At 57.6% G+C, this 13032-nt stretch overlaps 1 protein-coding gene across 6 annotated transcripts in view; it reads right to left on the minus strand.

Moving 5' to 3' along the window:
* LOC136617363 (zinc finger protein 84-like) overlaps nt 1–13032 on the minus strand; it is a 119139-nt gene that overhangs the window by 13079 nt on the left and 93028 nt on the right. Inside the window, exon 5 of one of the 6 annotated variants that reach the window (XM_066594251.1) lies at nt 1271–1361. The exons of the other annotated variants lie outside the window; for them this stretch is intronic. Within the exon in view, the coding sequence (XP_066450348.1) occupies nt 1271–1361 (91 nt within the window). The remainder of the gene's footprint in view (nt 1–1270; nt 1362–13032) is intronic. 6 annotated transcript variants of the gene reach the window in all.

A 13032-nucleotide genomic window follows, 5' to 3' on the forward strand; every position in this document is an offset into this window, starting at 1 on the left:
TCTGAAGGACCTCAGAGGGGACGGGGGACGGGGGAGGTGTGTTCTGGAGAAACTTTAAAAACTCAAGGGGTCAGAGAGACCGGGTTGTCAGACCTTTAGGACACGCCACAGCAGAAGGACTTTGCCGTTGCTTCCAGGGTCTCCACACAACCAGAACCTTGGGCGGAGCTTCCTAAATCTGGTCAGTTCTGTATCTCTTCCTAGTTTTATTTAGGTTCTGTCTGTTGTGTACGCCGGTCGGCCTCACCTCCACTCTAACATCTTTTTCCATATATATTTATATTTAGCACTAAAATCTGCACTCAATTAGTCCAACCTTGTCTGTTTTAAAACTCACCATAACTGAAACTTGTGTTAATAATTCCTTGTCTCGGTTCCAGATGACCAGGGAAACAAAAGCCTTAGGTGGCAGCGAGCATGTGCGGGTACTGTAGAGCGCGGGAGTCATTACAGTGGATCAGGGGCTGATGTGAGCTTTCATTCTGCATGCGTGCAGGAGCCTGAGAAAGCTGGGTACAAATCCACCTGTATTCTAATGACTCCATGCTTGCAACCCCGCTAGAGTGATCGATCGAGGCTCTGCCGTGACAAATGTTATTAGTGGTGAGAGCGGTCGGATTAGTCCATCTGTGACAACATGGTGATAGAGGTTGGATCGATCGGGTCTCCCTATCTGCAGTTCATCTGGAAGCGAGGGACTGGAAGAGCAGGAAGCTTGTATAATAATGACCCCTGCAGAGGTGGCAGACCCGATCCAGCACCAAATCAGACACAAAGAGGGGCATTCTGGGGGGTGAATCCTGGTCTCCCCCCCTGGAGCCCCCTGCTGGACTCTCACACGGCTGATACATCCCTTCATCATATCTGATTTGGCAGCTACAGGCGGACCCGAGACCTCCCTAATAATGTACCAGAGACGCCGGGAGCCAACGAGGTGCTGAAACGGTGAGCAAGGGATCTGATTGTAAACTTTCACGGCTCGAGTTATCACATGGTGGTGGTGGTGGGGGGGGGGGGGGGGGGGGGGAGAGGTCAATAAGGAGGGGGTATAGAATATATCAGGACTGCACAGAAGGGACTTCTGTATAAACTGAGACCAAGCCCAATACATGACCGGACCCACAGAAGAGCCGGGGAGGATTTCTAAACATTCCCGCCCCCACCCCCGCCCCCCCCCCAGGACATAACACCGTGTATCACCGCCTGAGGGGTTACTAGAGCGCTAAGGAGCAACCAAACCTTAAGGACCCCCCAACTCATCATCACCTACCTGCAGGAACGTCCTCCTCCACTTCACTCTTCCACGGGTGATCGCCCCTCATCCTCTCTTCTTCTACCTCCACTTTAATATCATCTTCACCCTGATGTGTCATATGGAAGAATTCAGTACAATATGGCGGAGAGGCGGGAAATCTAACCGGACACCGAAATGTATGACTGGCGGAGGAAAGAACTCCACCCCCAATATAGAGCAGGACCAGAGAACTCCACCCCCTATATAGAGAAAGGACACAGAGCTCCACCCCCTATGTAGAGCAGGACCATAGCTCCACCCCCTACAAAGAACAGGAACACAGAGCTCCACCCCATATAGAGCAGTATCATAGCTCCATATTGAGAGCATTGGCCACAGAGCTCCGGCCCCTATCCAGAGAAGGGGTCACACAGCTTTGCCTCCTATCCAGAGCAGGGACCAGAGAGTTCCACCCCCTATACAGAGCAGGAACACAGAGCTCCACCACCTGTAAAGAGCAGGACCAGAGAGCTATATAGAACAGGGCCACAGAGCTCAACCACTATTTAGAGCAGAGGAAGAGAGCTCCACCCCTTATATAGAGCAAGACAACAGAGCTCCACCCCCTCTATAGAGCATGACCACAGAGCTCCGCCCCCTATATAGATGTACTACAGGGCTCAGCGCCATCTACCTGACGGTTCTCTGAGATATCTTCCTCTGGACAGTCCTGGGAATACGGAGAACAGGGACATCGCTCTGGGTGGATTCTCCTCCCGGCTCCATCTGTGGGGAGACACACAGTGATCGGAGAATGTAGGTGACCTCATACCTGCCACCTGGTGATCTCGCGGGCAGAAGCCTCTCCAGCATGGCGGCCGCGTACACATCCCTCTACATCCTCCCACTCCTCTTACCTGGTGACCCCGCCTCCAGCATGGCGGCCGCGTACACATCCTTCTACATCCTCCCACTCCTCTTACCTGGAGACCCCGCCTCCAGCATGGCGGCCGCGTACACATCCCGCCGGCCCTCTACATACTCCCACCCCTCTTACCTGGTGACCCCGCCTCCAGCATGGCGGCCCCGTACACATCCCTCTACATCCTCCCACTCCTCTTACCTGGTGACCCCGCCTCCAGCATGGCGGCCGCGTACACATCCCTCTACATCCTCCCACTCCTCTTACCTGGAGACCCCGCCTCCAGCATGGCGGCCCCGTACACATCCCTCTACATCCTCCCACTCCTCTTACCTGGTGACCCCGCCTCCAGCATGGCGGCCGCGTACACATCCCTCTACATCCTCCCACTCCTCTTACCTGGTGACCCCGCCTCCAGCATGGCGGCTGCGTATACATCCCTCTACATACTCCCACTCCTCTTACCTGGTGACCCCGCCTCCAGCATGGCGGCCCCGTACACATCCCTCTACATCCTCCCACTCCTCTTACCTGGTGACCCCGCCTCCAGCATGGCGGCTGCGTACACATCCCGCCGGCCCTCTACATACTCCCACTCCTCTTACCTGGTGACCCCGCCTCCAGCATGGCGGCCGCGTACACATCCCGCCGGCCCTCTACATCCTCACACTCCTCTTACCTGGTGACCCCGCCTCCAGCATTGCGGCCGCGTACACATCCCTCTACATACTCCCACTCCTCTTACCTGGTGACCCCGCCTCCAGCATGGCGGCCGCGTACACATCCCTCTACATACTCCCACTCCTCTTACCTGGTGACCCCGCCTCCAGCATGGCGGCCGCGTACACATCCCTCTACATCCTCCCACTCCTCTTACCTGGTGACCCCGCCTCCAGCATGGCGGCCGCGTACACATCCCTCTACATCCTCCCACTCCTCTTACCTGGTGACCCCTGCCTCCAGCATGGCGGCCGCGTACACATCCCGCCGGCCCTCTACATCCTCCCACTCCTCTTACCTGGTGACCCCTGCCTCCAGCATGGCGGCCGCGTACACATCCCGCCGGCCCTCTACATCCTCCCACTCCTCTTACCTGGTGACCCCGCCTCCAGCATGGCGGCCCCGTACACATCCCTCTACATCCTCCCACTCCTCTTACCTGGTGACCTCGCCACCAGCATGGTGGCCGCGTACACATCCCTCTACATCCTCCCACCCCTCTTACCTGGTGACACCGCCTCCAGCATGGCGGCCGCGTACACATCCCGCCGGCCCTCTACATCCTCCCACTCCTCTTACCTGGTGACCCCGCCTCCAGCATGGCGGCCCCGTACACATCCCTCTACATCCTCCCACTCCTCTTACCTGGTGACCCCGCCTCCAGCATGGCGGCCCCGTATACATCCCGCCGGCCCTCTACATCCTCCCAGTCCTCTTACCTGGTGACCCCGCCTCCAGCATGGCGGCCGCGTACACATCCCTCTACATACTCCCACTCCTCTTACCTGGTGACCCCGCCTCCAGCATGGCGGCCGCGTACACATCCTGCCGGCCCTCTACATACTCCCACTCCCCTTACCTGGTGACCCCGCCTCCAGCATGGCGGCCCCGTACACATCCCTCTACATCCTCCCACTCCTCTTACCTGGTGACCCAGCCTCCATCATGGCGGCCCCGTACACATCCCCCTACATCCTCCCACCCCTCTTACCTGGTGACCCCGCCTCCAGCATGGCGGCCCCGTACACATCCCTCTACATACTCCCACCCCTCTTACCTGGTGACCCCGCCTCCAGCATGGCGGCCGCGTACACATCCCTCTACATCCTCCCACCCCTCTTACCTGGTGACCCCGCCTCCAGCATGGCTGCCCCGTATACATCCCGCCGGGCCCTCTACATCCTCCCACTCCTCTTACCTGGTGACCCCGCCTCCAGCATGGCGGCCACGTACACATCCCTCTACATACTCCCACTCCTCTTACCTGGTGACCCCGCCTCCAGCATGGCGGCCGCGTACACATCCCTCTACATACTCCCACTCCTCTTACCTGGTGACCCCGCCTCCAGCATGGCGGCCGCGTACACATCCCTCTACATCCTCCCACTCCTCTTACCTGGTGACCCCGCCTCCAGCATGGCGGCCGCGTACACATCCTGCCGGCCCTCTATATACTCCCACTCCCCTTACCTGGTGACCCCGCCTCCAGCATGGCGGCCCCGTACACATCCCTCTACATCTTCCCACTCCTCTTACCTGGTGACCCAGCCTCCATCATGGCGGCCCCGAACACATCCCCCTACATCCTCCCACCCCTCTTACCTGGTGACCCCGCCTCCAGCATGGCGGCCCCGTACACATCCCTCTACATACTCCCACCCCTCTTACCTGGTGACCCCGCCTCCATCATGGCGGCCCCGTACACATCCCGCCGCCCCTCTACATCCTCCCACTCCTCTTACCTGGTGGCCCCGCCTCCAGCATGGCGGCCCCGTACACATCCCGCCGGCCCTCTACATCCTCCCACCCCTCTTACCTGGTGGCCCCGCCTCCAGCATGGCGGCCCCGTACACATCCCGCCGGCCCTCTACATCCTTCCACCCCTCTTACCTGGTGGCCCCGCCACCAGCATGGCGGCCCCGTACACATCCCTCTACATCCTCCCACTCCTCTTACCTGGTGGCCCCGCCTCCAGCATGGCGGCCGCGTACACATCCCGCTGGCCCTCTACATCCTCCCACTCCTCTTACCTGGTGACCCCGCCTCCAGCATGGCGGCCGCGTACACATCCCTCTACATCCTCCCACTCCTCTTACCTGGTGGCCCCGCCTCCAGCATGGCGGCCCCGTACACATCCCGCCGGCCCTCTACATCCTCCCACCCTTCTTACCTGGTGACCCCGCCTCCAGCATGGCGGCCCCGTACACATCCCTCTACATACTCCCACTCCTCTTACCTGGTGACCCCGCCTCCAGCATGGCGGCCCCGTACACATCCCTCTACATCCTCCCACTCCTCTTACCTGGTGACCCCGCCTCCAGCATGGCGGCCCCGTACACATCCCGCCTGCCCTCTACATACTCCCACTCCCCTTACCTGGTGGCCCCGCCTCCAGCATGGCGGCCCCGTACACATCCCGCCGGCCCTCTACATCCTCCCACTCCTCTTACCTGCTGACCCCGCCTCCAGCATGGCGGCCCCGTACACATCCCTCTACATCCTCCCACTCCTCTTACCTGGTGACCCCGCCTCCAGCATGGCGGCCCCGTACACATCCCTCTACATACTCCCACCCCTCTTACCTGGTGACCCCGCCTCCAGCATGGCGGCCGCGTACACATCCCTCTACATACTCCCACTCCTCTTACCTGGTGACCCCGCCTCCAGCATGGCGGCCGCGTACACATCCCTCTACATCGTCCCACTCCTCTTACCTGGTAACCCCGCCTCCAGCATGGCGGCCGCGTACACATCCCGCCGGCCCTCTACATCCTCCCACCCCTCTTACCTGGTGACCCCGCCTCCATCATGGCGGCCCCGTACACATCCCTCTACATACTCCCACTCCTCTTACCTGGTGACCCCGCCTCCAGCATGGTGGCCGCGTACACATCCCGCCGGCCCTCTACATCCTCCCACTCCTCTTACCTGGTGACCCCGCCTCCAGCATGGCGGCCCCGTACACATCCCTCTACATCCTCCCACCCCTCTTACCTGGTGACCCCGCCTCCAGCATGGCGGCCCCGTATACATCCCGCCGGCCCTCTACATCCTCCCAGTCCTCTTACCTGGTGACCCCGCCTCCAGCATGGCGGCCGCGTACACATCCCTCTACATACTCCCACTCCTCTTACCTGGTGACCCCGCCTCCAGCATGGCGGCCCCGTACACATCCCTCTACATCCTCCCACCCCTCTTACCTGGTGACCCCGCCTCCAGCATGGCGGCCCCGTATACATCCCGCCGGCCCTCTACATCCTCCCACTCCTCTTACCTGGTGACCTCGCCACCAGCATGGTGGCCGCGTACACATCCCTCTACATCCTCCCACCCCTCTTACCTGGTGACCCCGCCTCCAGCATGGCGGCCGCGAACACATCCCGCCGGCCCTCTACATCCTCCCACTCCTCTTACCTGGTGACCCCGCCTCCAGCATGGCGGCCCCGTACACATCCCTCTACATCCTCCCACTCCTCTTACCTGGTGACCCCGCCTCCAGCATGGCGCCCGCGTACACATCACTCTACATCCTCCCACCCCTCTTACCTGGTGACCCCGCCTCCAGCATGGCGGCCCCGTACACATCCCTCTACATCCTCCCACCCCTCATACCTGGTGACCCCGCCTCCAGCATGGCGGCCCCGTATACATCCCGCCGGCCCTCTACATCCTCCCACTCCTCTTACCTGGTGACCCCGCCTCCAGCATGGCGGCCCCGTACACATCCCTCTACATCCTCCCACCCCTCTTACCTGGTGACCCCGCCTCCAGCATGGCGGCCCCGTATACATCCCGCCGGCCCTCTACATCCTCCCAGTCCTCTTACCTGGTGACCCCGCCTCCAGCATGGCGGCCGCGTACACATCCCTCTACATACTCCCACTCCTCTTACCTGGTGACCCCGCCTCCAGCATGGCGGCCGCGTACACATCCTGCCGGCCCTCTACATACTCCCACTCCCCTTACCTGGTGACCCCGCCTCCAGCATGGCGGCCCCGTACACATCCCGCCGGCCCTCTACATACTCCCACCCCTCTTACCTGGTGACCCTGCCTCCAGCATGGCGGCCCCGTACACATCCCTCTACATCCTCCCACTCCTCTTACCTGGTGACCCTGCCTCCAGCATGGCGGCCCCGTACACATCCCTCTACATCCTCCCACTGCTCTTACCTGGTGACCCCGCCTCCAGCATGGCGGCCCCGTACACATCCCTCTACATACTCCCACTCCTCTTACCTGGTGGCCCCGCCTCCAGCATGGCGGCCCCGTACACATCCCGCCGGCCCTCTACATACTCCCACTCCTCTTGCCTGGTGGCCCCGCCTCCAGCATGGCGGCCCCGTACACATCCCGCCGGCCCTCTACATTCTCCCACTCCTCTTACCTGGTGACCCCGCCTCCAGCATGGCGGCCCCGTACACATCCCGCCGGCCCTCTACATCCTCCCACTCCTCTTACCTGGTGACCCCGCCTCCAGCATGGCGGCCCCGTACACATCCCGCCGGCCCTCTACATACTCCCACTCCTCTTACCTGGTGACCCCGCCTCCAGCATGGCGGCCCTGTACACATCCCTCTACATCCTCCCACTCCTCTTACCTGGTGGCCCCGCCTCCAGCATGGCGGCCCCGTACACATCCCGCCGGCCCTCTACATACTCCCACTCCTCTTACCTGGTGACCCCGCCTCCAGCATGGTGGCCCCGTACACATCCCTCTACATACTCCCACTCCTCTTACCTGGTGACCCCGCCTCCAGCATGGCGGCCGCGTACACATCCCTCTACATACTCCCACTCCTCTTACCTGGTGACACCGCCTCCATCATGGCGGCCCCGTACACATCCCTCTACATCCTCCCACTCCTCTTACCTGGTGACCCCGCCTCCAGCATGGCGGCCCCGTACACATCCCGCCGGCCCTCTACATACTCCCACTCCTCTTACCTGGTGACCCCGCCTCCAGCATGGCGGCCCCGTACACATCCCTCTACATACTCCCACCCCTCTTACCTGGTGACCCCACCTCCAGCATGGCGGCCCCGTACACATCCCTCTACATACTCCCACTCCTCTTACCTGGTGGCCCCGCCTCCAGCATGGCGGCCCCGTACACATCCCTCTACATACTCCCACTCCTCTTACCTGGTGGCCCCGCCTCCAGCATGGCGGCCCCGTACACATCCCTCTACATCCTCCCACTCCTCTTACCTGGTGACCCCGCCTCCAGCATGGCGGCCCCGTACACATCCCGCCGGCCCTCTACATACTCCCACCCCTCTTACCTGGTGACCCCGCCTCCAGCATGGCGGCCCCGTACACATCCCTCTACATGCTCCCACTCCTCTTACCTGGTGGCCCCGCCTCCAGCATGGCGGCCCCGTACACATCCCGCCGGCCCTCTACATACTCCCACTCCTCTTACCTGGTGACCCCGCCTCCAGCATGGCGGCCGCATACACATCCCGCCGGCCCTCTACATACTCCCACTCCTCTTACCTGGTGACCCCGCCTCCAGCATGGCGGCCGCGTACACATCCCGCCGGCCCTCTACATCCTCCCACTCCTCTTACCTGGTGACCCCGCCTCCAGCATGGCGGCCCCGTACACATCCCTCTACATACTCCCACCCCTCTTACCTGGTGGCCCCGCCTCCAGCATGGCGGCCCCGTACACATCCCGCCGGCCCTCTACATACTCCCACTCCTCCATGGAGAAATAGACGGCCACATCCTGACACCTTATAGGAACCTGACAACACAATATCCAGTCATCAGCCAGAGCCCCCCGCTAGAATGTCCCCCCACATTCCCCGCAGTCACCTCTCCTGTCAGCAGCTCCGTCATCTTGTTGGTGAGTTCTAGAAGCTTCTGGATCAGGGAGTGAGGATGGATGATGGGAGTCGCTGTCTTCTTCACTGCTGTGTACTCCTGTGGATGGAGGGAGACGCTCAGGGATGGCACAAATACAAGACAGATGGGAGGAATGGAGGGAAGTTCACCTCTCCGGTCAGCAGGTAGATGATCTCCCAGGTGACGGCTAATATCCTTCCGCTCATCTCCGTGCCGTCCATGGGGGCCTGAGGAGAGAGAGGTCACAGGGTACCGGCTGATAACAGAGAGCGCAACCCCTGTACTGCTGTATATATATATATATCCTCTGATACCGGCTGATAACAGAGAGCGCAACCCCTGTACTGCTGTATATATATATCCTCTGATACCGGCTGATAACAGAGAGCGCAACCCCTGTACTGCTGTGTATATATATCCTCTGATACCGGCTGATAACAGAGAGCGCAACCCCTGTACTGCTGTGTATATATATCCTCTGATACCGGCTGATAACAGAGAGCGCAACCCCTGTACTGCTGTGTATATATATCCTCTGATATCGGCTGATAACAGAGAGCGCAACCCCTGTACTGCTGTATATATATATCCTCTGATACCGGCTGATAACAGAGAGCGCAACCCCTGTACTGCTGTATATATATATCCTCTGATACCGGCTGATAACAGAGAGCGCAACCCCTGTACTGCTGTATATATATATATCCTCTTATACCGGCTGAGAACAGAGAGCACAACCCCTGTACTGCTGTATATATATATATCCTCTTATACCGGCTGATAACAGAGAGCGCAACCCCTGTACTGCTGTGTGTATATATATATCCTGTGATACCGGCTGATAACAGAGAGCGCAACCCCTGTACTTCTGTATATATATATCCTCTGATACCGGCTGATAACAGAGAGCGCAACCCCTGTACTGCTGTATATATATATATATCCTCTGATACCGGCTGATAACAGAGAGCGCAACCCCTGTACTGCTGTATATATATATATATATATATATATATATATATATATATATATATATCCTCTGATACCGGCTGATAACAGAGAGCGCAACCCCTGTACTGCTGTATATATATATATATATATATATATATATATCCTCTGATACCGGCTGATAACAGAGAGCACAACCCCTGTACTGCTGTATATATATCCTCTGATACTGGCTGATAACAGAGAACAACCCCGATGTAAGCATACTGTACTGCTCTATATATATATATACTCTGATACCGACAGATAACAGAGAGCGCAACCCCCATGTAAGCTTGCGGTACTGCTGTATATATATATCCTCTCATACTGGTTGATAACAGAGAAAACAACCCCCATGTCAGCTTACCGTACTGCTGCATATATATATTCTCTGATTCCGGCTGATAACAGAGAGAGAACAGGACCTGCTCTCAGTAGAAGGACCTGTGATGACATCAGTGTCATGTGATCAGGGGGCGGGGCAGGTCTGGTGAGGGGGGCGGGGTGGTGTGTGATGACAGTTGGTGTCCTGTTAACCCCACACACACCAATCATGTGATTGCTCTCACTAATCTTGTAGATATGAGACCTTTTATGTCCCAGCAGCCTCCGGCCCTACTCAGGGGGCTTCCTCAGGCATATGGAGTAGATCAGAAGAGGCATGAATATATACGCACGCATATATACAGACATAGACATACGACAAGGCAGACGTGGGGGGCTGTGGGGGGCTGCGGGGGGGGGGGGGGGGGGTTATTTAGCACACAACAGGATGACCAGGGAATAAATACTTAATTAGTCCACTGATAAAGATGTGACAGTTGGTACTATTGTATCTTGTCTCCACCACAAGTTTGGGTGAAGACTTAGGGATGGGCTGTATCCGCCCAGAGGTTACTACTTACAAGGTCCTAGCAGCATGTGTGCTGAGTTATGGTTGGGATGGAGAGTTAGGTTCACTGTTAGGCTTACATTATTAGCTGTAACTGCTTCAGGTGAGAGCGGCGGCCGCAGTAACTTAACCCTAACCCTCACCCTCCATCCATTCCAGCCAAAAGCTATCGCCCACGCTGCTAGGACCTTGGCGTCCGTGTCACCCCATCTCTCCTCCAGCCTCTACTGAATGGCAGCCAAGCTGTTGGTAGCCATGGAGAGAGCAGCCCCCACTTTAGCGGTGCAGGAGGACGACATGAGCAGCTATGAGTGCAGGAAACGTGACCGGACAACGGAGACCAGGGGTGTGAGTGGCAAGAGCCGTGACGGGAGACTGGAGGACCGCAGGACAAGGGAGAGCAGCAGCGGGTTGACTGACAGGAGCCTGGAGGGCCAGGAGTTCGTACATGACCGGAGGCGTGAGGGGAGAGAGGAAGACCAGAGCACAAGCGTTAGCGGCGGGGTCACTGAACACAGCCAGCGGGGACAAGGCACAGTGGTGGAGGGGTGAGTGAGGAGTAGGAAGCAGAGTTTGCAGCCAATCAGGAATTGGGGGCGTCACCTGGCTGTCAAGCAGCCTAACCCCTGTCTACACCCATCACTTCCAGTGGTGACAAGATACAACAGTACCATGACAGTTTTTTGGTGTCTGGATTGGTATAAAGGCCCTTTTAGACTGGGTTATTATCGTTCCGGATGTTCCGGCTCTCGCTGAGTTTTGAACGATGATCGTTCCATGTAAAAGCAGGAAGTGACTGAGCAACTGAGCGAGCGTCAGCATGCCTGAAAACCGAATGACAATCCAGTCTGTGTAACCAGCAATCAGTAGTGAGCGGCCGCTGCTAACACTGAATGGAAGCGGGCGGGGGAGAAAACTCTCCTTCAGCCGCCTCCCTGGGGGCTGCACTGTCAGCGATCCTCATCCTGTGTAACAGCACCGCAGCGAGGTCACACGGGGGTGAGTGTCCGGCCTCGTTAGCCTCACAGCTCGTCCCGTGTAAAAGAACCTTATCACATCCGTGCAGCACAAGAGCACCACACCCAACACAGTCACAGGGTAGCGTTTACACGGAACACAAAAAGAATACAACAAGCAAGGCAGCTCAGTCAGCACCACTGCAGGGAAATAGGGAGCCCCTGCCTAAAAGCAGAGTCATTGTCCCGATAAGGACAGCCCCGCTGTCTTCACCTGGGCCCTGACTGTCCCTGACAGGAACCCCTGGAGAGGTGCGCTGACACAGCAAAGCAAAAACAACAGAAAGGAACCTCAGAACCTAACTGAATAGGAAGCTTTACACCCAGGCGAGAGGCTCCAACTACATCAACCGCTCCTCTAGAGAACTGCACAAACAGCAAGAGGGAAAAGGAAGGGGTAGGTATATAAAGCACCCCCCACCTGCTGATAGGTAGAGCAGCTAGAGAACCCCAAACCCTCTCTCCAGGTATAACACATAGGTAGCATACAAATATGCAGCGTACTGGAGATAGCAGCTGGCAACCTGTGCACAATGTGCATTAACCTGAGTCCTGCATAGTAGTAGGGTGACAAGTCTGTCCCTGCATCGTGGCCACCATGCCACAACATCGTCATGACCAATAAGCTATGACAGGCCTTTCAGGGGTCACCAGGCCTGCGTGTTATCTCTACTATAGAATTCTCATATTCTCCACTGATGCCAGAACCTGCCTCTGAGGTTCAGTCGGGTCTTGAGAGTCAATGATGGTTGTAGAATTGTTCTCCCCAATTCTTCTGTAACTTTGGGATCTGAAGGTACCTTTTTATAGTAACTTTCATATGTTGTATGTTGTGTCCGTGACCAGAACGATGCTCGGCCGCAGGGAACTCCATCTTTCTCTCTGTAATGGTGTGGTGATGAAATCTTATCTCTGCTCTAAGTTTTTGCCTTGTTTCCCCACGTATCTCCTGCATGTAGACCCCACATGTATCTCACGCATGTAGCCCACACATGTAGCCCACACATGTAGCTCATGCATGTGGTCAAGTGCTGTGTTTTTATTTTTATTCCCTCACTCTGTCTCCTCGCGATGTGTCTCCACCCATTCGCTATGTGTGTATAGACTGTGCTGCATACGCTGCCCATAGTAGAACATCGGGATCACGCTGCCCATAGTAGATTATCAGGCTTACGCCACCCGGTACAGCATGCTGCCATCTGTTTCTCACACACGTGAATGGATCAGTGAAAGTCCAGTTACTTTTTTCACCGTGCATGACAAGTGGTGAGGACATGAGGCCTTAAGGAGAGCCCCTAGGACAGTGGTGGCGAATCTATGGCCCGCCTGTAAGAGATGCTACTCCTTACTACGGTAGTACTACAAGATTAAGGTGACCAGATACCCCGATTTAGGCAGTGCAGTTCC

Source organism: Eleutherodactylus coqui, chromosome 1 (assembly GCF_035609145.1).
Source record: "Eleutherodactylus coqui strain aEleCoq1 chromosome 1, aEleCoq1.hap1, whole genome shotgun sequence".
Lineage (NCBI taxonomy): Eukaryota > Metazoa > Chordata > Amphibia > Anura > Eleutherodactylidae > Eleutherodactylus > Eleutherodactylus coqui.